The sequence below is a fragment of the Doryrhamphus excisus genome, chromosome 16, assembly GCF_030265055.1.
Source record: "Doryrhamphus excisus isolate RoL2022-K1 chromosome 16, RoL_Dexc_1.0, whole genome shotgun sequence".
In the NCBI taxonomy this organism is placed as follows: domain Eukaryota; kingdom Metazoa; phylum Chordata; class Actinopteri; order Syngnathiformes; family Syngnathidae; genus Doryrhamphus; species Doryrhamphus excisus.
The window spans coordinates 10,195,014-10,222,261 of NC_080481.1; the positions used below are offsets into that span (position 1 = coordinate 10,195,014).

The following is a 27,248-nucleotide window of genomic DNA, read 5'->3' on the forward strand; positions in this document are numbered from 1 at the left end:
AAGGGGGGAAAAAAACAATATGAGTTGCAGTGATGCAATCATCATCATCAGGTTGGAAACACGTTGATATGTAAATATGTAATATGTCCAATAGATACATTATTTACAAATACCGACAATAAATATTCCAAACGGAAAAAAAACACACATGCTTTTGTATGTTCTTCCTAATCCACGTACTGTACGTGTGTATGTGTGTGCGGGGTATGAGTCACGCAAGATGCTCGTCCCCTTCCAGACTGGAGGGGGGAAGGGGGGGGGGTCGCAGCTGGATGGAGTCCATCCGAATCCCCACCTGATTGATCATCGATCGACTTGTCTGACGAGAACACACTAGCCCCCCCCACACACAGACACACTCCCTTTCCCACACACGCACACGCCCGCCCGTCGCAGGAGGAGAGGACCTCCTGGACCCAACTGTGGTCGGGCGCTAATGAAGCGCGGGGGAAAGTGCGTGGGCGGATGAGGAAGTTGATGGCCACACACCCATTCCAGTGACTTTTTTTTTCCCAGCAGCAGTGGAGCATCGTCGGGATCTCCATCTACTAGGAAAGGAAAATAAAAAAAAAAAACTGCTTTTGTCCTGGTGTAGTAAAAATGTCAATCAATCTGGGAGTCATCTTCTTGTTACTTCTGCTCGTCTACAGTGCTCGGTGAGTCGCATTCTTATTTAACACCGACGCCTTTTTTGTTAAAAGTTGATTCATGTTCATCGAATTCATGCGTGCGTTTCTTTCCTCAGCCCGCAAAAACAAACAAACACAAAACAACGACAGAGGCTGTGCACAATTAAACAGGCTGTGTGTTATGGAGAAGGTCCAGTGAGCAGAGCGCATCAGTTTACATGACAATTGTGTTGACTGTCGGTGTTGTCTTCCAGTCCAAATCAGATACCATACGGTGACGACGATGAAGAGCTCCATGATGTCACTGTCAATCAAATGCTGGTGCCCAGGTCGCATCAAGAGGATGCCACTCTGATTCTCAACAATCTACTTAAGGATTATGATAGGACTCTTCGGCCAGATATCGGGGGTAAGATGCTATACATTCAATGTTACAACGTCGTTGTGGTGCAAAATGGTTAGTTCTCAGGGTTGTCATCATGTCTATTACTGTTCGTCAAAATTGTGAATCTGTACCATAAGGCTTGTAGGTACACCCCACCAACCCTTAAAGTGATGTGTGGACTTTACAGCTTCTTTCTTTGCTTGTGTGGATTTTCTAATTTCCTGCCACATCACAAAAATATGTATGTTAATTGGAAACCCACTTTATCAGTCTGTGAGCTACTTTTAGAATGACAAGACTTAAAGATCTACTTCTTTTATGAATGTGAGTATTTTTTTTACATTGTACATGTATACCAGCGGTGTACACATGTTTTCCAGCATGCAAGTCAAAATGATCAAATTTTTACTATTATTTTCTGTTGAAAAAAATGTTTCACATCTCCCGAGATTTGAAGTACTATAAAGAAATTGAAAATATCTATTTAAGTGGCACGGTGGTCGAGTGGTTAGCGCGCAGACCTCACAGCTAGGAGACCAGGGTTCAATTCCACCCTCTGCCATCTCTGTGTGGAGTTTGCATGTTCTCCCTGTGCATGCGTGGGTTTTCTCCGGGTACTCCGGTTTCCTCCCACATTCCAAAAACATGCTAGGTTAATTGGCGACTCCAAATTGTCCATAGGTATGAATGTGAGTGTGAATGGTTGTTTGTCTATATGTGCCCTGTGATTGGCTGACGACCAGTCCAGGGTTTACCCCGCCTCTCGCCCGAAGACAGCTGGGATAGGCTCCAGCACCCCTCGTGAGGAAAAAGCAGTCGAAAATGAATGAATGAATGAATTAATATCTATTTATTTATGGTATCTGTACAGCACAAATCAACTCTTAATCTTTCTGGAATAGAAATAAAGACGTGTGTTGTTTGTTTTAGCTTAATATTTTAGATATGCATCAAGTTTTACATAGCAAATTGGCATTTACATGTAACCTGTCTGGTGTTAGTCGAGCCACTGAATGAAGGGTTTGGTTTAATAGCACTTGTCCCATTATTATCTGTATTTACATCGGTAGCGACACCTTGGTTAGCGTACACCCCGATTGCTGTATTTTTTTGTAAACGTCCAAAATTTACACTTAGACTTGGTCTTATGTTGAAATATCTTTATCAAAACTGCTGTAATACAACATCAATATTATCTTAGAGACAAGAAGTATGGATCAAATCCATAAAAACACATTTGGACCAAATCTGGATTTATAGAACAGGCCCATGCTGCAGGTCTATGGCATGGTGGGCAAAAATACTGGACACCCATTGGCCCACATGAAATCATTTTGTGCAGCTATAATTGAATTGGAAAAACACAAAATGTGACATTTTAAATAATAGAGTAACACCGATATTGTGATATTGCTTACTGCCACGTCTCTCCTCTCTGTTGCATTTATTGCTGTGTGAGACTGCCGTGATGCCACATGATTTACGCAGCTGACACAACAATCTCCTCTCATGTTGTCAAATAAGATCTCTGCTTGAAAACCTGCACAGTTACAAATTGGTGGTTCTCGTACAGGGGGGTGCGCAAGTTGCAGCCCGTGGTCACTGGGCGTTTCCCAATTACTTGTTTTGAAACCTTTAACATGACTTGCAATGCTATTGTGGCAGGCCTGTGTTGCATGGGAAACACGTTGCAGATGCTCTGTAGCTTGTACAAATAAGTGAACCAAGCAACACAACACATCAACTACTTGCTGCACCGTGTGGGCATACAAATTACACCCATGCTGGGTAGCTTTGAACATGTCACTGTGTTATGTTGATGAGGTTGTCAGGCAAGTGAACAAGGACGGATGTTAACATTTTCTTGATATCTAATGTTTTATCGTTCATAGTTCATATTGTTGTTGCCACTGGACTACCCGGCATGCCTTGCGGGCACTTGTAAATAACAGTCTATGTTTAGCACTTAGTTGTTGTTCATCACCTACGTAGTAGTAATTTTGTTGCACCGTGAGTAAGTATGTCATTCTTACTCACACATTTTTTTTAACCCCATTTGATTCAAAATGTTTGCCAACCCCCGTTCTAGTACCTTTTCGACACCTGACTTTAATCTATGAATTGGGCATTTGGTGTCCACGCTAGTGTCAACGTTTCTTTTTGATTGCGCCCACATTCATTCTGGTGTGATCACTTTGGCAGCTCCTTGTAGAAGAATGTTCATCTTTACAGAGGCGGGATGGATGGTTGCTAATCATCAAAATCCTTCCCCGGTGGCTTCTCTGAAGCGCCATGGCATGATTGAGAGGGGTGACAACTGTGAAGTCAGTCTCCTGGGTTAGGTGTGGGGGCGGTGTGTTGTGCGCGTGACACAGATGCTTAAAACAGCACACCTCTGTTTCTCACTAATACCACTGTGCTGTGCTGTGCTGTGCTGTGCTATGTGCTGATTGTTGACATTTGTGACTAAAGCAGACGCGCAATGTTTTACATGTGGAGCCCAAAAGAGAAATTTTGGAATTGAAAAATGATAGGTGCTCCCATGGTTCACTACCTTGGTTTCTTGATTTATGTGATATACGAAGTGTATCACAAAAGATATTTTTCTTCAAGTTTTCCTCCTCGAGGTAGTCCCTCTGGAGTCTAAGGCACGTAGGGTTCTTTCGGGATTCTCTTAAAAATGTCGAAACATCAGGACGTTGTGAGCTGGTGCGTTATCATAGCAAAGCTGCCACAAGTTGTCCTGTTAGAATTGTCGCCTCTTGTATCAGAATCAGAATCACCTTTATTGTCATTGTATTACATACAATGAAATTTAAGAGTGAAATTTAGCGCCCTGAGCTAAGCAAATGCGACCAACATCAACAGTCTTGGAACTAGGGTTGGTCGATATAGACCTTATATCACAATATTTTTGGGATGTATCACAATATGATGATATAAAACTTCAGCAAAGTCTTGTATAAAAAGCTATAAACCTTAAACCATATACGAACAAAAAATAATTTCTGGGGATCACAATAGATGAAAATATGAGCTGAAAACCTCATATTACAAATATACAACATAAGGTGGCCAGAAATATTTCAGTATTGAACAAAGCAAAATTTGTTCTCAATCAAAAATCACTCCACACTCTCTATTGCTCTCTGGCTCTACCATATCTTACTTATTGTGTGGAAATATGGGGTAATAACAATACACACAATTTTCACTCGCTAAATGTACTGCAAAAAAGGTCTGTAAGGATAATTCATAATGCCACCTAAAGAGAACATACTAACTCCTTATTTCTAAAATCACAAATACTTAAACTTGCTGATATCGTTAATCTTCAAACGGCTAAAATAATGCATAAAGCTAAAAACAACCAATTATCTAAAAATGTCATCCAATACTTCTCTACAAGAGAGGAGAAATATGATCTCAGGGAAGATTTGATCTCAATGTGAAACATTTATATGCTAGGACTACGTTAAAAAGCCATAGCATTTCAGTATGTGGAATCAAACTATGGAATGGATTGAGTAAGGACCTCAAACAATGCACAACGATGAGCTAATTCAAGAAACAATACAAGCAGTTGATGTTTGCTAAATACAAGGATGAAGAGTCTTGAACCAGTCATGATGTGCTATATATATATATCACTATATTGACACTTACTATGGTACCCATTATGTCATTGTATGGTCATATCACCTTGTACTTCGGTACGAGGTGCATTATTAAAAAAACAAAACCAAAAAAACAAAAAAAAACCCTTAAACTGTATTATGGAAAGCAGGAAGTGAACAAATTTAACAGTTACTGATTGTAAAAGTACCAGATGGAGGGGTAGGATTTAATAAGCTTTGCTTCTTCCTACTCCTTTTGGACATGTGGAACTGTGAACTGATTATGTGATGCACTCAATTGTAATCTGATGCATGTTCAAATGAAATAAAACCATTACCATTACCATATACCAGTAATCAAATACATTTGGAAATTGGAAAGCACATTTATTCATTGGTAACAAACTGGCTAACTTTTCTAATGGCACGGCAGCCTCTTCACACATTGCTATAATATATAATATCACCCAACTTTTCTAACACACCTTATATATTGGTATTTAATAAACCCTTGGAGATAGTAAGTGGAAAAAGCAGTGACACTGTACATTTTGTATTGACCCAGTAGAGTGTGTTTATTTCTATTTGGACTAGCAGTTCTTTTGCCACCCTCCCAGCTCTGAAAAATAGTTAGTCAGAAATGTAGACATCACTGGGGAATCGCTCAACTCCACATTGTGTTGTAAACACGTTGGTGTTTTTTGATAATGTTTTTTTGCTGCAGCCCGGTGGGACTCTGCTTTTCACCTAAATCTTGACACACATCTACATTTGTGCATGCTGATGAAGACCTTGGTTTTGCAGGCGAGACACTCAAGCAAAGGCCTAAAAATAATTAGAAAACTGTGGCAGACGACAGTGTGTAGTTGGCTGCAAAGCCGACACTGATTAGCAGTGAGGGGAATTCAATTGGGTTAAAAACTAACATCATTAGACCACAGATTAAAACATCTAACTTGGACCTGTTTTCTAGATACAGTGGAACCTTGGTGTTCTTCATTAATCTGTTCCAAAAGGTCAGACAAAAACAAAGCCAAATCAAAAATTTTTTCATAAGAAATAATCCTAAATCCTATTAATCCCAAATAAAAAAAAGCTTAGTTTCAGCACACTGTTTAGTTTCAACACTCAGAAATGCCCAGTATGCTGAAGTGAGGACCAGCACGGATACAAAGTTGTTCATTGTTCTGTGTACATTCTATGATCAAAATCACTAATGAGTGGATGGTTTGTTTGTGACCGGGGAGTATATTTGTGGGAATTTTGGCCCATTGTCACTCATGTTGGATCACAGTCTTTGTTCTAGTTTAATCCAAAAGTTTTTTTCATGAAGGTCTACAAAAATTTAGCTTCAAAGAGCTGATGTCAGGCCCAAGTTGGAAGCATGCTATTGCTTGAAATGTCTTGGTAATGAAAAATTCAGACTCAGGGGTAATAAAGCATCTGTGTGTACTAGAAATACCTTGGATTAGATATCATTTAAACGCAATCAAATTTTGAGCAGCCATAAGGAAATAATGCACGTCTATTAGACTGTAATCATGTAGTTTGGCATCTGACTCCAGATCTGATTTTCTAACCCGTATCCTTAAAATACTGCCAAATTTTTGACAAAAAATGACATGGGCCACCAGTAAGATTATTGCTTTGGTATATTTGAGTCTCTCAGAGGACTGGGTCTATCAAACATTTGTCAGGTTTAATGTATCCACCTGAAGGATGGAAAAAGCACACTGGGATCATGCACACCGCGCTGTGACATGATCTAAAACCTACAGACAACTGCAAAGGCTCCTCAAAGGTGTCACCTGGGTTCACCCTGCCAGCCCACCGTGCAGGGGACCGTGTATCTCCCTCCAGCTCAGCCTGAATAACGAGGGATGAATGTTAAATGAGATCCAGTTGACAAGGCTTGGTGTTCCCCATGAATTGTTAATGCTGAGGAGAGATCGTATATGAGGCACAGGTCCAGCAACACATCTAGGACATTTCATCTAAGTTATTGATTTTGGAAAAAAAAAAGCAAACAACAGCAACCCAGTTTGGATGAATCTCAAACAACCTTTCTCCTTTGCATAGAGAAGCAACTGACATTGTCATAAAGGTCAAGTAATGCCCTTTGATATGATATGTTTTCATTGGGATCCAGCTTATTAGCAACCTTTTCTTTACCCGACTGTTTCGTTGTTATTTTAAAGCACATAGGACCCTCTGTCGCTTACAGATTTTATGTCACCTTTTATTTAGTTTCAGCTACCTGTCAGACCTGTCTAGTTTGTCAGCCTTTATTGTTCTAGCCCTCCCACGCTACCCACTATTTTTTTTTTATCACTGGTGCTTTAGCTCAAATCAGCAAAATCGCCTTTTATTTTGGATTTATTTTGTGTCTGAAGATGTTTTAAAGTCATAAAACAGTGCTTTATCTCCACGGTGGCACAGCAAAACAATAGTCAACAGTGGAGACAAGCCTAATTGTCATATGAAGTGGTTCACTGGTTCACCAGCCTCACCTTAGCTGATTAGAACAAGATTTCGGTCCCCTTTGTGTGCCTTTTCCTTTGGATTCTGACCATGGTCTTAGCATGGTGTTTGCACTCGTGACGCGATGCATATTGTGTGTAGGTGTGAGCTTGTTTTGCATGCATGATACGCCTTACATGTGTCACTGATCACTTTCAGAATGCATTCTATTTTAATGTTTTCACTCTTTAAAATAAATTTAATTTTAATAAAATTTAATAAAAGTTACTTGAATTTTTTGGTTAATGGTTGCACTCCTACATACAGTATAGGTTTATGCTTGTAATATTGTGTAATATTAGGATTGTAATATTTTGACATTTGTTGCTAAATTAGGACTTTATTCTTGTAATATTTAAACATTATTATTTTAGTTTTCCTTTCAGTATGGTAGTAATGCTCCCTATACTAAAAAAACCTTTTGACTTTGGGATTTAAATAAATACAAAAATGTGTAAAGCCCTAAACCAACAGCAGTTAAGTAGTCGATCAGTGCTGCCTAGACTGAATGATTTCTGTTATCCTTAAAAATTGAGATTTACAATTGGACAAAAGAGGCTGACCACAGGTGGCTTTCCCTCCACATTCTCCCTCCTTTGTGGTCAAAGTCGCTAAGCCTTCTATCTCTTTTGAGCAGCCCTGCATGTGCAAAACCGCAGCTCGACGAGGGCTCCTGCAGCATTGTGGGTCAAAGCAAAGCAGAAGTGACAGAGATCTGTGGCTGGCCAGACGGGAAACATTAGTATGTTGTAGAACCTTCTAAGTCCAACTCAGAGGTCATGTCAGATCCAGTCACTCTTGGGTGGATGTTGTAGCATCCCTCCCATCTCTTACAGAATCCCTTCCCCTCTAGTCACACTATGCCTGTACTCAGTAAACATATACCTTTATCACAACTTCTGAAACACTTTTCAATTAGTGCTCCAAAGGCTTTATTCATTTAACAAAAAATAGTATTCAGTATGGTGAGATTTTGAGAAAATGTCTCATTAGCCCTGACAAATATATAAGTAAGAAACCTACATAACTTTTTATCACAGTTCCCCATGCGTATATGTATGCGTGTGGATTGGGACACATACTAATAATGCATATTAATAAATATTCTAATAATGTTATTAGGCTCTGACAAAATGCGCATGACAGCAGGTGAATTTGTTTTGTTGATGCGGAATAGGCAGATTAGGTATTTCCCATCATGATTTGCTGTAGTTAAAATGATCACTTTTGACTGCCTTATGCCTCTTTCAGGTGTTTTATGACTGGGTGTAACAGTTTGAAAGTTAAATTACTGTAACTTTTAGTCTGAATGTGCCCTTGACAACAATGGCTGCATGATTAGTGCTATATATATAATACTGTGGTCACTTCAACGTTTCTACAAACTTCAACGCATTCAGAATATTTTAAAGTGGAAGAATAGCGTCATTGTATAGATTTTTGCAATCATTTCCTTTGTTAAAGTCTGCAGTGCGGCCCAGTTCTTTGTTTACTTTAGGTTTTGGCCCAAACTGGACATTACCCCCCATCTACATGGACATTTTTTTACGTCAGAGTGGCAGAAATGTGGATAGACTTGATATTGGTGTTGTTATTTGACTATGGATAGTATGCGCGCTATTCTTTACACACGGGCACACATCTGTAAATACCTGATTATGTTCTGTTACGTTTTGTGTTTTGTTCTAAATCTGTGAATAAATGTAGTAATCTTGTCATCAAAATTCTTTTCAAGGTTACACACAAAACTGAGGTAGGTTGTCACAGTGTCAGAGAGTTCACCAAGCTGAGGCTTCTGTTTCAAAAATACTCCAATCAGTGCAGTCAAAGCAGGCCTGTAACTCCAGCTTTGACTCGTCTATGTACATTTGTGTCAGATTTACGCAGTGCACACAATGCTTTATTGGAAGGAGACAGGATACTGACTTGTTCATCATTCGGTTTGCATTCTATGAAACACACATCATGAAGAGAATTAATGTATTGCATGACCGGAATCTGTCTTTACTGTCCCAACTCTAAAATGATACGTGGACAGATAGACTAGTTATTGTTTGGCTGTACGATGAAACCCAGGGCATATGGAAATCGAAGTACTGCTGTAGTATAATTCCACATTGGGTTAGTGGTTGGCATGTCAGTCTCACAGTGCCCTCTGGTTGTTGGTCACCGGTCAGGGGTGTAGCTCATCTCTCACCAAAAATCAAATGGGATTCCAGCTCACTGGTGACAGGCATTAAATAACACCATTGCAGTGCATTCATTGACTTCTAGTGACTTTATTGTTAGTGTGTCCCTGAAATGAATTTTGGTGGCCTCAAGTAGTAGTTGCTATTAAAATGAAGGCTTAATTTTAATGAACATTTCATCCATGTGATTAGAAACATCTTATCATTTCACCTACTTCACATACTAACTCCATATTTCTAAAATCACAAATACTTAAACTTAAACTGATATAGTTAATCTTCAAACAGCTAAAATAATGCATAAGGCTAAAAACAACCAATTACCTAAAAATGTCATCCAATACTTCTCTACAAGAGAGGAGAAATATGATCTCAGGGAAGAACTACATTTGAAACACTTATATGCTAGGACTACGTTAAAAAGCCATAGCATTTCAGTATGTGGAATCAAACTATGGAATGGATTGAGTAAGGACCTCAAACAATGCACAACGATGAGCCAATTCAAGAAACAATACAAGCAGTTGATGTTTGCTAAATACAAGGATGAAGAGTCTTGAACCAGTCATGATGTGCTATATATATATATATATATATATATATATATATATATATATATATATATATATATATCACTATATTGACAGTTACTATGGTACCCATTATGTCATTGTATGGTCATATCACCTTGTACTTCGGTGCATTATTAAAAAAAAAAAACAAAAAAAAACCTTAAACTGTATTATGGAAAGCAGGAAGTGAACAAATGTAACAGTTACTCATTGTAAAAGTACCAGATGGAGGGGTAGGATTTAATAAGCTTTGCTTCTTCCTACTCCTTTTGGACATGTGGAACTGTGAACTGATTATGTGATGCACTCAATTGTAATCTGATGTATGTTCAAATGAAATAAAACCATTACCATTACCTACTGTAGTGGAGTATTACACTGGTGGACGACCGGTGTTAGCATAGATATTACTGTTCAGAGGCAGTTCTTAGTAGCTTACTTCAACATACTGCTCGTTTTAAATTAAACATTAGTCACATTTGAGGAAGTGAAGTTCTTCAGTAAAACAATCGATAAACAATCAATCGTGTTGTGAAAAGCTGGACTTTCCACTGCTTGAATCCCCAAGGCTCTGTTTACCATCCATGGCCTTCTTCCCTCGCTTTTCCCAGACAGGGATCAGACAGATAGATCGACAACTCTCGCTCAGCTGAGGGGGCAGTTCACCACTGAGCTGTTTTATGATGTTTCATTAAATGAAGAGGAGATTTAGCTTCTTGCTGAGAAATACACATGCATAAGATAACATATGCATACTGCCCTGTACATGCATTTCATGCACCGATCAATGCATCCTGTTGTCACTTCTTGATACATTGTAACCTCAGTTAGCATATGCACCGGTTAGCATGTTTTTCAGTAATATTGAAAAAAAAAATTGTCTATATGTGCACTGTGGCTGGCTAACAGTCCAGGGTGTACCCCACATCTCGCCCAAAGTCAGCTGGGATAGACTCCAGCCAACCCCTGCAACCCGAGTGAGGATAAGTGGTATAGAAAATGGATGGATGGAAATATTCCAATTATTTCAACCTCTTTTTTTTTTACTTTACTTCCAAAAAGAAGATGTAAAGCTTCACAAAACTGTTTCCAACTTTTAACTCCTTCAGCATTGCTGTGCTAATGACAAAGCACAAAGGAATGGGCACAGTAATCATGTAAAGCCTCGAGGCCGAGACTGCTCCCAAATTGGAGTGCATTAGGTGTTGATAAGACTAGACCAGCGCTGAATGAAGCCTGACACATTTCTCCCCACCTCCTGTGAGCGCTAACCACTTAATTGATTTCTATTTGGCCACCAGTCCCTACATGCCCACTTTAGCCAGAGCAGCAGGTAGTTCAGCCACCCTTATCCACACTTGGTACATGCATGCTGTGCCTTTTCTGAAGAGACACTCACAAGTTAGCTGGACAATATTGGTATACTTCGGGAAGTGAAAATGGAAGAAAATATTGAGTCGGCTCCTGCTTGGTAGCTACAGAAACTTCAACTCTTCTTGAGAGACTCAGGATTCTTTTTTTTTTGTCCTTTTGTGCAGAAGGCAAGGGAAGTTTATTGATAGAGCAGAAAAGTGCTTTACAGAATTAGATTTGACCGTTACCAAGTTTGAGGATTGTCGCACATCTTCTGTAAGACTGTTCCAGATTTTGGCAGCATAAAATAATAATAATACATTTTATTTGTATAGCGCTTTTCAAAATACTCAAAGACACTTTACAGAAGAATGAATACAGTTGAATAAAAGCAAGGAAACAGAGTAGAAGACACACCAAAATACAACATTCATTCGTTAATACACAGTTTAAACATGAGAAAAAGCGGGGCGGGGCACTAAAACTGAAACCCAGCCTCACTTTTTTCTCGTGAGAGCTACTTTTACAAAAGGAAAATGGCCAAGAGCTACTTATTTGTGTAACATTTATAGAATTTGTCATTTAACTTGTGCTGTTGTGTGTTGCTGTAAATGTGTTCGGGGAGCTGGATGATGTAAAGAGTTCAGAGTTGAGTTTTAGCCTGAACTAGTAGCGACAGTCATAACTAAATCAGTCTTGTGGTCTTTTTATTGACATGCCAGGGCTCGTACCAGCCATATAATATGCCAGTGATGTCTCAGAAAGTGCTTGTTGCATCACCTATTTGTTTTTTTTTTCTAATTGAAATGAAAGTGAATATATCAAACATCCTATTCACCGACCCATATTTGGCTCAGTGATTGCTCTGTGTCGGCAGCAAGTTTGCCTGGCAGCAATTCATAAGCAGCGAGACCTTTCTTTTGCCCTGCCCTCATTAAACCTTCCCTACACAGACCCATTATATTTGTTTGAGGGGTGGGAGCTGAATACCGTCTGGCACTGCATCAGCTGATAGTCAGTCACACACACTGCACATATATCGAATGTGTAGTGAGCATATACATAACATATTAGTGGTAACAGTAGTAATGAAAATATTAACCGTGATAGTAAACAGAATGACAATAACACACAGTTGTAATAACTATAATCTTATTGCTGACATCATCATGACTGTAATAAAACATGACATCATAGATAAGTTGGTGAGTTATGTGGGGAAGTACAGGTATCTTGACGTATGTTGTTGGTTTTTTAAATAAGGTAAACAATAGTTTCCCAGGAGTTTGGTAATTGCAGCTAATTGATTTTCCAGCTCCTAACAACTATTGTCCAACATATACCTTGTCCGTCTTGTTTCCGAGCACTGCTCTTATTCATGTCAAGATTCCACCAACTGAAAATGCATTGAATTAGGAGGTAAAAACTCAGTCTCCTGTTTTATTGGTTTTAGGGGAATGATGTAAGCTAAAGTGTGCCTTGGCATTTATCTCAAATGCTAAGCAAATAAATCCATTACCTCGCAAATGCATGCAATCAATGTCAATTAAACTGTTTTTCAGGGAGATTTTTTTTTTCAGAATAGCCCCAGTCCTTTGAATCATATTGTGTTTCTAGAGTTTTTACTCTCTGTCTGTCTGATTGAAAGAGTCACCAACATTAGTCAAGTTGCAAGCCTACTGTAATTTGTGTATTGGCAGACTCGATCATCCGTCACCAAGGACAGAAACAGAATTCAGCCTTATTGTGATTACCAACATTGGCTATTATTTCATGGACGCTCATTTGAAAGCCCATTAAGCAGCTTCATAACAGATGAGAAAGGCAGCATAGCTTTGCTCTTGTGACGCGTCTGACGTAATCAGCGTAACTTGCCATCGACCATTATCTAAGTCAGGGTGGTCGCTGGAGGGAGAGTCTGGGTGAGGCATCAAGTATTCCACAAAAAAAAGGTTTCAAGTATAACCGATCAAATTTACAGTACAGTACACTCCATAACAGGAATGGTCCTTCAGAACATCGGCTTCTTTTGTTTACTCCTTGCTGCCAGCAGCGACTCACTTGTGGCATCGTTTCACCAGACAACATGGCAGCACAAAAATGGCGCAGAATGGAAACATCGGCAGGCACAGGTGTAATTTGGGAGGGAGAGGACAGAAGGCACGTCTCTTGTGCTTTTTTTTTTTTTTAAAAGGCAGTTTTGGTCCCTTGTAGTTGTTTCCCTTTAGACTGCCCATAAGTTTGACTAAGCTGATTTTTTTCTAACATATGATTGGCCACCATGAGCGCATGGACTTGTTTTCGTTAGTTGGCCAGAGTCCATGTTTGTCTGCCACTTGTCTGACCTATAAATGTTGTTAGAATGTTGTATTATCGTCTTAAACCATGCTAAAGCTTCAGATAATGAGATTTGCGTATTTGGAAGTAATCCCTGAAAGACGTTTGGGATGGGTCTGAACGCTCCGTTTCAGAGAATAACATCACAGTGAAGCCTTGTGAGAAGTCACGTCTCCATCCAGCTGGTGACTTCCTTATATGGGAAGGCCGGGGTACAAGCTATATCAGCTGAGTGGGACAAATCACAGTGGAGTAGCATGTCCAGAGGCGGGCCGTTGGTGGAATACATTAGAATAGACTATTTTGGAAATCCAAGGAACTACAGCTGGAATAGGTGCAGATTCTGGAAGATCTAGAAAGCTTTCTGAGTTATCGTGTGTATCTGCTCTAGAGGAGCCCACATCTAGGGCCAAAAATTAGCATAATAGGTCCCCTTCAATGGGCGAATAGTCCAGGGTGTAACCCGCCTCTCGCCCGAAGACAGCTGGGATAGGCTCCAGCTGTCAGCTGTCCCAGTGACATGAGGATAAACGGTAGAACATGAATGAATGAAGGTGCCCTTCAACAAAACTTTGACTCTATGCATGTCCATGCTTGTGTATGTGTGCATACGTGTTTGTTCCCACCCTCGACCTCCTTGTGCCCTACCACTCAAACCCACCCTGACCATCCTAAACCCAGTCGTGTCCCCCGCCAAGCTCTGAAATTTTGTCCGTGTCAGCAGGTTAGATTTACACATTTCCAATCAATTAGATACACTGAGATGGGAGCCAACACGGATACTGTATTGGCTCGGCCTCATCCCCAGTTTGCTTTTGCTTGCCCAATAAAAAACCTCTTCCTTTAAGCAATCCTAATATTTATAATAATAATTAACCCAAACATAACCTTGATGTGGAGTACGGGGCTTCAAGTATGAAACCCTGATTTAAATACCCTGACTTGTTCGAGCTCTTTCCTAACAAGGCACTAACTTGGCTGAACCAAGTTTGCAATAAGATCTTGTTATCCACTGTGTTACAGCCCAAAGGTGTCTAGGGCAAAAATGGGGCATAACAAAAGTGTAGAAAGAACATACCAGCCAAGGGAAAGGTAGCACACTAGCAGGTCAATGTAAATAAAGTATTTAATTCCAGGAGCAACAGAAAACAATCCCCACAAGACTGGGGAATGAAACAAAAAGCAATCCTCAACACCAGGATGCAAAAGAAACCAGTAAAACAAAAGTTGCCACAAAATGGCTGAGCACACAGCAACACTTCCAGGAAAGTAGCACGAGAGAGAGAAACAAGGCGCACTGCTTGCTATCTGCCTCCTATATGCCAGCTCCACCTGATTGGCAATCAGGTACACCTGAGATGCACCTTCCAGGTGTGTCACCACCATTTGGGGTCAACTCTCAATCAACTTCATAGATTCCCAGAAAATGATTCAAGCATTGCACATTATGGTAACATTCGCCATGACATCTTAGCTCATTTCATTTACATAAAATCGCTCTGAATGACTGACTGTTGGCAGAAGCAGCAGTTCACTTTTTTAACAGCAAGCAAATGTGAGGCAATGTGGGCTGAAGGGCCTCTTCACATACTAACAAGGGAGTTGAGAGGTCACGCATGAGATGATGCACGTCCATGGTGGCTGTGCTTGTGCAACAGAATGCAAAGCAAGGGATTATAGAGTGCACAGACTACTCTCCTCCGTTGCTCACTTGAACTCTGAACCACAAATGTAACTTTAATGGATAGATGGACTTGGGCTGTAAAACTGTATTGGTCCCACTAGAATAATCCAAATGGAAATGTTTATAGGAGAAAAAGTAATCTAAAAAACATGGTCACATTCTTGGTCAGGTCTTTTTCTATCGCTTGTCCTCCAATTTGCCCAGGCAGTTCATGTTTAGTCGAGTCCTGGTTGTCTTTTAAAAATGTGGAGGACATTGTGCAACATTAACCCCAACAGAATGTTTTTGTAGTGGCTTTTTTTTGCTTTGATACTTTTGACTGTAAGCACTTCACAGTTCTGCTCAACCTTTCCAAATCACCTACCAGGTCTTATCAGTCTATGTTCACTGCAAGGTGTGATGCTCAATTCAGATTTTTTTTGTCGTCATTCAAAATGCTAATTTAGGAGCTAACTATGCATACATTGTTCTATTTTAAATAATGTTTCGACTTGTGAAGAAAGTATCTCATTAAATAGTTGACCAAAGCAAATGCAGTAGAATGTGAAGAAAAAATAAAGAATGGCAAAAGACTTTGAAGACCTTGATGGTTGCATCTGGATCGCTGATACCTGCAGCTCTCCCAGAGCGGAGCCGTGTGGTCCGCTGCGATTGGTGAATGTGTTTGCAGAGGCTGACGATGTGTAATGCATTTGTCATGGGCCGAGCTGTCATGAAAGCTCTTTCTTAATCGAGGCGTAATACAGAAGGGAGATTTTTTTTTTCCTCTGAAATGCAAGATTAGGAGGAGGATTCGAACCATGAAGAGGAGAGAAATGAATCCACCTGGCCTCAAAGGATCTGTTTCTCCCATTAGTGGAAATGGTTTGATCCACGTAGCTTCATGTTTGTGTTTCCTTCTCACTTACAACTTCTGTCTTTTGCCCAGATGAAAGAAAAGCAAAAGAAGTAATTTAGACCGTGTCTATAGTCTCTTTTGTAAAATTATCACATACTACAGTATTAATTGGCCCTGTACCCTAGAAACCGCCCATGAATGATACGGGAAAAGGCCGAAATGATACTGTGTCAAAGCCCAGGGCAGTGATACTGATTAAATATAGAGTTTAACCATGTCCAGTATCAGCCCCCGTAGCTGTCCACTCAGAGCGCGCTGCTCTGGTATCGTGCCCGTGAAACAACCAATCAGAGAACAGCGCACGAGTGCTTAGTGCCTAGTGCTTCTCCAGTCACCAAAAAACCCAAACTTGATTAATGGAACTTTAATTGTCAGACATTGATAAGATAAGACTGTTGATAAAATATTATTGTTGAAATATTTTTGCAATTATTGTGTTTACACTGTTTAGATATAATACATGTAATAAACTGAACATTTTCTGGAAATAAAATGGTCTTTTGATTAAATAGTACGTGATAATAAGCTCATGATTAAATAGTAAGTGATAATAAGATCATCACATGGTTTGTCTGGTATCAGGCCCAGTATCATCCAGTATCGACCTTCGGTCTTGGGCTGATACTGACACTTGGGGGCATGATACCTGGCCTGATACCAGACAAACCATGTGATAATCTATAAATACCGTACCTCAAATGATGCAGAATGGTATTCAGGTAGCGATGAGCTGCAGACAGTATGACTTCTGGCTAGACTAATAAACATATGTCAAGTATGATTCAATCATTTGAAAATGAAGACACTGTATTGTCCCGTGTCCCGTTTGACTGGACAACAGAGATTTCATGATGGCCATTAACTGTGTTCAAAATAAGGTTAAAGAGTGTGGCAGAGGCCAGCAGGGCGCCAGCAGGAAAGTCTGCTTGTCTTATTGAGAATAATGTGACGTGAATTTGCGTCATTGTGCAAAGGGGTGTTAGAATACATGTCTCCCACCTCTGATGTGCACTGTAGCGCTTCTTGAATTCATTGCATCCAGGCAGCAACTGATTGACTGGAAACTGATTGACTGCGGGGGTGAACCAATCTTTAAAAAGCCTGACCTTCCATTTCCCATTCTGGTTGATATCGGTTTATTGTTTATTAAGAATTTCTCTGTAAAATAACAGAGAAAGAAAGAGAATATAAACTTACATTTGCAACAAGGACCAGCCCTTTTAGCTTCTCTCCAAAGTGTGTAAAGAGCAGCTGAACAATAAAAAATGCCATGTTTTTATCTTCACTATTAGAGAGGACATCTTTGATATCTTCTTTATAAGTTCTTCCCTGAAGTATTCTGTGATTGCTCTCCCACATTCCTGCATACTGAGTTCCAAGCTACGAAGCACATTGATGTCAGGGCGTAGATGTACGTCTGAATGAAAAGAAAAAGCTATTTGCTTTTCATATCGTCAATGTCATGTGATGGAATTGCATTTGTATGCCAACGTTGTAGACCGACTGTGATTTCCTTAAGATTTTTTTTTTTTTTACCTCTGCTCTTTTAGCTCCATCTGCATCCTCCTATCTGTAAATTCCCTCCCCAGTCTCATTAGTTTCCTCTGGAGGGAGGTCTGGCTGGGATCTTGTACATCCGTAACTGCCTGTGGACCCCTCTTGTTTGTGAAACTGGATTTGGAGGCTCTGTGATGTGTGTAGTTTCCTGCATGGTTCAAGTTAAAAAGTTTTACTTTTTTTACATTTTTACTCAAAATTGACATATGACCAACCCGCCAAAAGTGGCCCATCCTGTGTCATTTCAGGAAGACTATGATGAAATTTCGAACCACAGTGAAGCACTGTGAGCGAGTGGGATTGGCTTCATATGCACGTTCTCTAATAACCTGCAGTTATTGCACTGGTTTAGGTCGCTTGACTTGTTTGATTGCAGAACGTATTTCCTATGGCATTTGTTCCCAAGGGACCTTGAATGTTTGTGATTGATTCAGAGTATATTACAAATTTTTTCTATCAGGGTCACCGCAGACATCTGGCCAAATATGGATTCAGCGATGTAGCTATGCCGAGCAGTTACAGAAAGATTGTGTCAGTCCTCAAAATATGACAAACACTCCATGTACGAATACTATACATGGAAGTATGTCTGCATATTGAACACAAAGTCAAATTCAAATCCCCTTGATGAGGACTGTCCTTGACTGCTGTGAACATGATCATTGTAAGACTGTATAGTCTGATTCGACCCCTGGATATAAGGATCTGTGCTGAAGGCTTCTCAGCTGATATTACAATATCTTCTGCTAATATTTTCACAAAGTCCCTTTGCAAGTTAACATCATCATCTTACTGTCCTCCTGTTATCATCTGCCCGGGCATCAGACGTGTGTGTAATGTGCAAACAAGCTAAATTCAAAAGAATTATCTGGTCGCTGATTTTTAAACAAAGTTGTGTCCCATGGGGCCAAATCCACTTGTACATGAGTAGTAATCATGAGTGTGTAAAAGCTAACAGTGATGCTATTCTGCTGTCTCAGGGAGAATTGAGCATCTTAGAAAACCACTGTGACTTAACATTACCAATAATATAATACAATAATACTATTTTTACTTTAGATGAAATCGGTCTCGAAGTAAAGATATTTATGGGCGTGACTAAAACTGAAAGGTGGACATGATTTTTTTTGCAAGAGAATTGTTGTCCCTAATTGGACAGCTGGTGGAGCGTGACATATTGCTGGAACCGAATCAACGCCTCCCTGCAGGCCTCCACCAACCCAACTGTGTGCATCAGTGGCCCAGCACAGCAGGTCCTCTGGGACACAACGCACTGATCCGGACACATCAACACAACCGTGTGTTCCTGGATTCAGTTGGGCTGGAGAATAAAATCCCAGCGCTTCCAAATTACTGGATTTGTCAGGTCTCACATAATTTAGCATATTACAAAACTCAAAAAGTGATTGAAGCGTGACTAACATCGGAAATGAATATAATATGGGTCATGGATTAATTAAAAAGGTCTTTCATGGGACAACTCACATCATTAGGTTACATGCAAGCTGTTTGGGTTTCTTAATTGATTCCACGGCAGTGTCAAAGTATCCTTGGGGTATGAAATACTGTTGCTTCTTTTTAGCTGCTTGCACCATCATTTGTTCCTGCTGAGTATCACCAAATATAATGTTTACTCCAATACAAAAGACTGATACAAAATTTAAAAGAACTCTGCCTGCAGCTTCCCCATAGTAATAAGTGACACAGCAACCAGGAAGTGAGAAGGGTCTTGTAATGTTTTCGCCCTTCTTTTGTTGAGAACTGATATTTTGCTGACACTTACCTATGTTCTACTCCTGATTACTAAAGAGCGGAACAAGGTGGAAAGAAGCTGTTTTTTTTTCTGATAGAAGATGAGAGTCTAATCTTTCTTTTGATATATAAGTCTGTATTATATTCTTTGTGCCTTGAAAAATCAGCCAAAATCAATCATCAAAAATGTACTCAGACAGACGGCTTTTGTAAAATGTCTGGGATTGAATCAATTCATTTTAGTTTTGTTTCTTTTTGTTTTTTTCACTTTTTTGTTTCATTCACTCTTTGACCCTTTTGACTCTTTCAGTGAAGCCGACAGTGGTTGATGTGGGCATATATGTCAACAGCATTGGACCTGTGTCATCCATCGACATGGTGAGTTCAAACTTCAAGTTTTTGTGTTACGTTCAGTGTAGGTCTGGACCCCAGAAAACAATTACAGTCTCTTGATGGAGAGGCACACAAAGCCAATGAAGGAGGGAGCGGAAACAAATGGCCAAAATAACTTACTGTAATAAAACAAAGAAAAGACTAGCAAGACACCCAATCAGTAGTAGGGATGCCCAGTTGTCCCGCCTCCAGCTGAAGTGAGGGCAGACAAAGTGCAGAACAGGAAAGGAAAAACATTGTGTTTTTCACTGCCAGTGGGGTTTATGTTCATAGAATTGTGTTATTTACTATCTTCACTTGCCCACGAATAGACGTATTTTCGATTTCCTCTTAAAGTGCAATTAGCCATGGGTATTGGTTAAAATGCTGCACTAAGAATGAGAAGCCAACCAGATGCACTGTCCCTTTAACTGATGCAGAAAAGTGTATTGTCGGTTAATTTACGTGCATGATATAATATAATATTAATATAATATTTGCACATAGATCTGAAAATAAATTGACCTTAAATAGAAGAAAAGTTGCACAAGAAACATACTGTTTAATAATTTCCCCCGAATGCTGTAATTTGCGCAGCAAAAGAATAATGGCTTTCCAAGTGGTCATTATTTCAAACGGAACCCTGCAGGGTGGTTCAGCAATTAAATTGACAACTCACTGAGGCTGCTTTGCAACAGTGGCCATCTTCCAGCTTCCCTCTGCTGTTTGCATCTCTACTTACAAAACTCATCAATCAATTGACAGCGAAGATAGGCCAATACAATTCTTTCATCACAAGCCAAAGCTGCTGGGGAGGCTGCATTTCAAAAACAGAGTGGTCATGAAAGTATTGATTGGTATTCAAGCGGTTGAATTATTATAAGAACTTCTTGCTACAGACCAATCTATGATTGGAGTGACAGTATCATCTTCTTATCAGACTATTATTACGCATGTATAAATTGAAATTAGTCTACAGTTATGTTGAATGCCATTCTTTATTGGTGTATTCCTCTTCTTCAGTAGATATCCTGATATACATATATATATTATATTCGGCAGACAAATATTGCTTTAATATTGTAATGGGAGTTACTATTTCCAGTTTACACTTGAGCTAAAATTTTGTTCCATTCAGACAGAGAGTTGACCATTCTACCAATTTTTTCCTCTGTGTTGCACTGATTGGCAGCTCCCTGTCAGAGTTAGTGGACACGAGTCACCACAATGCAAATACGGTACACTGGAGTGGATTTATCTCCAATGCACCCACTCTCTGTATCTTTTTCGTTTCCATTATTCTCTCTTAGGCCCTGTCCACACTCATAAAACAATCCGCCTATGGACGCTAATAACCGGAATTTCACGTTTCCAAACAAACCGCCTGCAACAAAGTATGCTGTGACATCACACATGGGAAACAATATGGATGCCCTCAGAATTGTGTTGGTTATCGCCACTTTTTGACTGTTTTTTTTTACTGTTTAACGCACCTTGCAACGCAAAGACGCACCTTGAGGTCAGCCATTTTGCTTTAAATAACCATTCCACGTCCAAGGCATCTTCCTCGTTAACAGGCTCTGACGCTAGTTTTTGGTCAGACTGGGATGCACTGCCAGCTGGTGGGAGAACTTTGAGATGGAAGTCGTCCCCCCGGAGGAATGACGCGACAATTTCCAAATGTCACGGTCCTCGCTATTATCCATCGCATTTAAGCGATGACATGTGGAAGCATTTTTTCATAAACTGAGAGAAGGAAATATGCGATTTTACAAATACCCTACTACGTGTGGACGAGGCCTTACTAAGTTACAATGCCAGTATTTTTTTTAAGTGCCTTTTCACACTTAAATGCACACGCTGGCCTCGCACTCCTCACCCTGCTTGAGTCCAACCGGTCATACTGTCTCAAGAGCTCAGTCTCTCTGAACTTGATGTCACTTCCACATGAAGAAGTGGGTCAAACCTACTACTGCCCACACCCACCAACGATCCCTCTAAGCTGCGCGTTGCACTGATCTCCTGTTCTTAACAAGCAGTAAATTCTTGTAGCGCAACAAAATCAAATCCAAGTGTAACTGATGTTGTGACAGGCGACAACAAGCGGTAACAACACAATGGCCAACACTGTCCAGCCAAGTATTTACTTATGCAGCTGATCAATTCATTAACAGTGTGCTATGTTGTACATGACGGTGGGTCGCAGGTTAGCATATAGCTATTGGTGCACGGGAGCTATAGGAGCTAAATGCTGCTTGCTAAACGAGCGACATATGCCCACCGATATGGCACTCACCTAAAAAATGCAGTTCAGGCTTCATTGGCTGGCACACAGACTGATATTGCACAAATACAATTGAAGTTTTCCTCATTGTGCAAACAGGATACATGCGGAAATTGAGTTTGATTGTAAGGAAGATGGTTGAATTACAGCTGACTCCCCAGTCGGCACCGGGCTAGAGACTTGTGGTAAACATGAGCAAAGCTTGTTCTCCATTTGCAGCTGACAAGAGTGTCAAAGCAGATCATTTTCATCCATACTGAGGTGTCGGCCGCCCATTTGCAGCTGTGTGTCTCTTGTGCACCGCAGCATATGTTAGACAGCTCCTATGTCATGAAATTATGTCAAAGCTGCTCTTTATTTTGTAATAATGTTTCGTTGTTTTTGCATTTGTTAGTTAGTAGTGAGGATTAAGCAAAATGGAGCTGATTTCAAAATATGTAGGGGGAAAAAGTGGAAAAACTACTTGGTGGTTTCCACTCTGCCCCTGGAGTTGTACAAGTAGGAATTTTGACGCTTGTATATGTCGGTGCTTTGAGGTACGTCGGTTTCGGTGTCTACTGATCGATTAGCTCCAGCTGCAATAACATTCCCCTTCTCTCTTTAATTACCATTGTTCACTCACGCACCATTGAATTCATTTAGCGCATTTTGTCCATTTTTTGGTGGTGGTGGGGGGGGGGCGGGGGCATTAGGGCTGCTGCGAGCTACTCATACAGTGTTCTTTGCAGATAAATAAATACTGCAGGTTCTTAGTAGTGTTACATGTTAGGAGGGGGAGTGAAAAAAAAAATTGTGTCCCCTCGGGGTGACATGACAGAAAATGATTGACAACCACAGTTATAGTGATACACATTATGTATTAGATGCACTATGAAATGTACATTATTTTTTAAAGAAGCACTCACTTACAGTACATGGAGCTCAAGAAACGTCACAAATGTGTTATTTTATTTATTATTATTTATTATTTTATTTCTTTTTTATTATTTATTTCTTCACTGTAAAGCAAATAAAATGTATATTATTATTATTATTATTATCATTATTATTATTGAACGACCTACATGTGTTAATAATCAATAATTTTGGTTTTGCTTTAAAAACGTGATGTAATTTTGCACTTTTATTATTTACAAACCCTCTGTACATTGTAGAAATAAAAGTGCACAGCAAAATCAGGAAAAGCAGAGCAATAATGCTTTGAAAAAAAGTATTATATATTTTTTACTTCTAACAAAATCTCTACTCTTAACAAAATAACCAAAAAATATAAATGTGCTACCCCCGAACCGCCTCCTTAACAGTGCATGTGCAATAATAAAGGTGGATTCACTATTAGTTTGAATTACGTCTTATATACAGCTCAGTTCTCTTCAAAGGTTTCCACCCCATGCTGATACTTAAGGGCTAAACGATAGAAACAGGACTCATCTCCAGGGCGGCCTGTCAAACGCATGTTGGGAAAGTAGCATCAGATATGCAATATCACGCACAATTCAATGTATGCAAATGTAAAGAAGCAAACAGCATGCAAGATGGCCAGAACAAGGCATTATGGGTCATGATTGTGTTGAGAGATGAATCCTGATGAGTTTGTTTACTTGGTACTTTGCATTTCCTGACTCCATCCTTCCATTTTTGATAAAGCTTAGCCTGGTTGACGGGGGTATGCTGGAGCCTATCCCAGCTAACTAAAAGGTACACACTGGAGTGGTCGCCAGCCAAACAAGCACTCCACACAGATGCTCAAGCTGTGATTCAAATCCAGGTCTTCCCGATCTCTTGACTGTATGACCAACATGCTAACCAATCGTCCACCGTGCATTATCACCTGACACTGACCTCTTTGTGAGTGCAATCGTTAGACAAGTCGGGATGTCACAAGATCTCGCAAGATGAAAACGTGACAAGATTTCCCATTCAGAAAATAAATTAATAGCAAATGAAAATGAACAGGATTCTTTTGTTGGCCTCCAAATATTGCCATATTGCACATGTAGGAGGTTGGAAATGCTCCATGCAGAAGTGTACATTAAACAGGCACCCCCACACATTTTTTGTTAATAATTGAACCTTACTAATTATTATTTCTTAAGTACTGTATTTCATTTTGACAGTGAAATTACAACATGTATGCGACAGCATGAGTGTGCGTCAATAAGGAGACTGACTAATAAACATAAGTACAACTTTGGATCTCTCTCTCTATTGTTGCAAAGTAATTAACATTTTTTATTCATGTGCCACCACTTAACCGGTGCTCTTTTGCTTAGCGTCGTTAAAGAAACCATCATGGGGTATACTTGACCTCTTAACGAAGGCTAGCTTCTGTACCAGCATGACTGTCCTCCAATGCATGAATCAAGGTTTGGTATGTTTAGATGAGTTCCGTGTAGAAGTGCTTGAGTAAATATGGTCATGCACGGTGTGCTCCCACACTCATTTTACTTACGGCGTTGGGACAGAACCCTTGCCAGCTACTTTCCCCATCCTGAGATCGTCTCTATTGTGTTCCGTCAGTTGGAGCTCAGACGATTGAGACAAAAAGTCACATCATGTCGCATCCGTTCTCTTCAAGCTTTGAGATCAAGGTTGTCCTCTGCAAGGGCAAAATAAGACAAAGTCTCACAACTCTGACATCACAACAGCAGACACATTCAACAAAAGAAAAGTCATTACGACGGGGCAGTCCTCTAGAGATGAAGGTGTTTTTCTAAACAACAAACCATCGCTGCAGCTCAACCTTCATGTGTCTTGGCATGGAGATCCTACATCTGTCATTTAGCAGAAACAATCACTGACCCAAACGCAGGCGGGTCACTAGAGTAATGTAGCCAAGTCTTGGTTTTAATTTGCCACAACTGAGTGCCGTTTGCTCTTCATCATTTGGCTTGCAGCTTTCTCCTCTGCTCTCTTTTGTGGCCGTGCTGAACTGCAAGGGAGGGAATACATCTCTTCTGAGTGACTTTACATTAGCTCTGCTTCCTCTCATGAAAGCTACAACGTGAAGCAATGTGATCAGTCTTAAAAACAATGCCTGCCCTTATGTAATCATGCCACTCAAAATTGAATCTTGAATCTAATTTCACGGTAATGTTGAATTACCCAAATCTCAATCAAGCTGGTGGTACTCTGGAGTTCCTGCAGAGCTTTTTATGTGATTAAGCGTGATCAAACAGGTGCGTTTCATTTTACCTGGACGTTCATTTCACATAACTGCAGATGCATGCCCATAATTGGAAAAACACAAGGGTCTGCATACAAATGAATGTTGGGTTTTGTTTTGTTAGCCCACGGTAAGTTTTGCTCCCCAAAGAAGAGGCAAACTGCGGGTGCACTTAAGTCAAAACACCGCAGGTACAAGTGCAGCCCGACACAGACATACTGAATAATTGAGTCCATAGAGATTGAAAGACATTGAGGCACTTGTCTCTGCAAGGACCGATGAAGTTATTTTTTGTGGAAAGGATGCACTCTTGCAAAGTGCGCAAACAAAAGTTCAAAAGTAAGTAGAGGCTTACGCATACACTCGCAGTTTGGCTCACATGAATCCAAATGCACCATCTTAATTCTTCATCTGACCAAGACATTTTGAAGAGAGATGCTTGATATTGTCTTTTTATGTCGATATTCCCGTATTGTCCAACACTTCATTACCGATACTGATATTCCCAATGTTTGTTCCGCGTAGACTTCCCAAAGCATCTTCTCCGTCCACTGTGTCCACTTCCTCACATACCTCGCCTCGTCTTTTATGAAACATGTTTCGCTTTTGCCAACACTTGGTCAGTAGCTTTGTGTGGGATTACAGAATAATAGAGAACATTTTGTACACTGTCAAAATGTTATCAAGCTATCCTATTTATGTTTGTTTTTAACAATTGGCAGTGCCAATTGGTGGTGTATGTTTCCATCATGTTTCCATCATGTTTCCATCATGTTTCCATCATGTTTCTATCAAGTTTCTTTCATGTTTCTGTCAAGTTTCCTTCATGTTTCCGTCATATTTTTCTTCATGTTTACATTATGTTTCTTTCATGTTTCCATCATGTTTCCTTCATGTTTCCTTCATGTTTCCATCATGTTTCCTTCATGTTTCTTTCATGTTTCCATAAATTTTCCATCAAGTTTCCATCATGTTTCCATCATATTTCCGTCATGTTTCCTTCATGTTTCCATAATGTTTCCTTCATGTTTCCATCAAGTTTCCATCATGTTTCCATCATGTGTCCATCAATTTTCCATCAAGTTTCCTTCATGTTTCCATCATGTTTCCATCATGTTTCCATAAAGTTTCCATCATGTTTCCATAAAGTTTCCTTCATGTTTCCGTCATATTTTCCTTCATGTTTCGATCAAGTTTCCATCATGTTTCCGTCATATTTTCCTTCATGTTTCCATCATGTTTCATTCATGTTTTCGTCATGTTTCGTTCATGTTTCCATCATGTTTCCGTCATGTTTCTGTCATATTTTCCTTCATGTTTCCATCATGTTTCGTTCATGTTTCCATCATATTTTACTTCATGTGTCATTCATGTTTCCGTCATGTTTCCATCATATTTTCCATCAAGTTTCCTTCATGTTTCCGTCATATTTTTCTTCATGTTTACATCATGTTTCTTTCATGTTTCCATCATGTTTCCTTCATGTTTCCATCAAGTTTCCATCATGTTTCCATCAATTTTCCATCAAGTTTCCTTCATGTTTCCATCATGTTTCCTTCATGTTTCCATCATATTTCCATCAAGTTTCCATCATGTTTCCATAAAGTTTCCTTCATGTTTCCGTCATATTTTCCTTCATGTTTCCATCAAGTTTCCATCATGTTTCCGTCATATTTTCCTTCATGTTTCCATCATGTTTCGTTCATGTTTTCATCATATTTCCGTCATGTTTCCATAATATTTTCCTTCATGTTTCCATCATGTTTCATTCATGTTTTCGTCATGTTTCGTTCATGTTTCCATCATATTTTCCTTCATGTTTCCATCATGTTTCGTTCATGTTTCCATCATATTTTACTTCATGTGTCATTCATGTTTCCGTCATGTTTCCATCATATTTTCCATCAAGTTTCCTTCATGTTTCCGTCATATT

General features: G+C 39.7%; 2 protein-coding genes across 5 annotated transcripts in view; one reads left to right on the forward strand and one right to left on the reverse strand.

Moving 5' to 3' along the window:
* The first annotated feature begins 350 nt into the window (after positions 1-350).
* LOC131104811 (gamma-aminobutyric acid receptor subunit gamma-3-like) overlaps positions 351-27,248 on the forward strand; it is a 53,735-nt gene continuing 26,837 nt past the window's right edge. The window contains exons 1-4 of one of the 4 annotated variants that reach the window (XM_058052359.1): positions 376-656; positions 746-819; positions 884-1,038; positions 19,804-19,871. In XM_058052359.1, the coding sequence (XP_057908342.1) occupies positions 945-1,038; positions 19,804-19,871 (162 nt within the window). In that variant the 5' untranslated portion in view covers positions 376-656; positions 746-819; positions 884-944. Of the gene's footprint in view, positions 657-745; positions 820-883; positions 1,039-19,803; positions 19,872-27,248 lie in introns of all 4 variants that reach the window. The other 3 variants (XM_058052361.1, XM_058052360.1, XM_058052358.1) reach the window with 3 other exon arrangements.
* Positions 24,004-27,248, reverse strand: part of cfap221 (cilia and flagella associated protein 221) — a 62,671-nt gene continuing 59,426 nt past the window's right edge. Inside the window, exon 25 of the mRNA XM_058052347.1 lies at positions 24,004-24,748. The gene's annotated coding sequence lies outside the window, so the exon portion shown is untranslated. The remainder of the gene's footprint in view (positions 24,749-27,248) is intronic.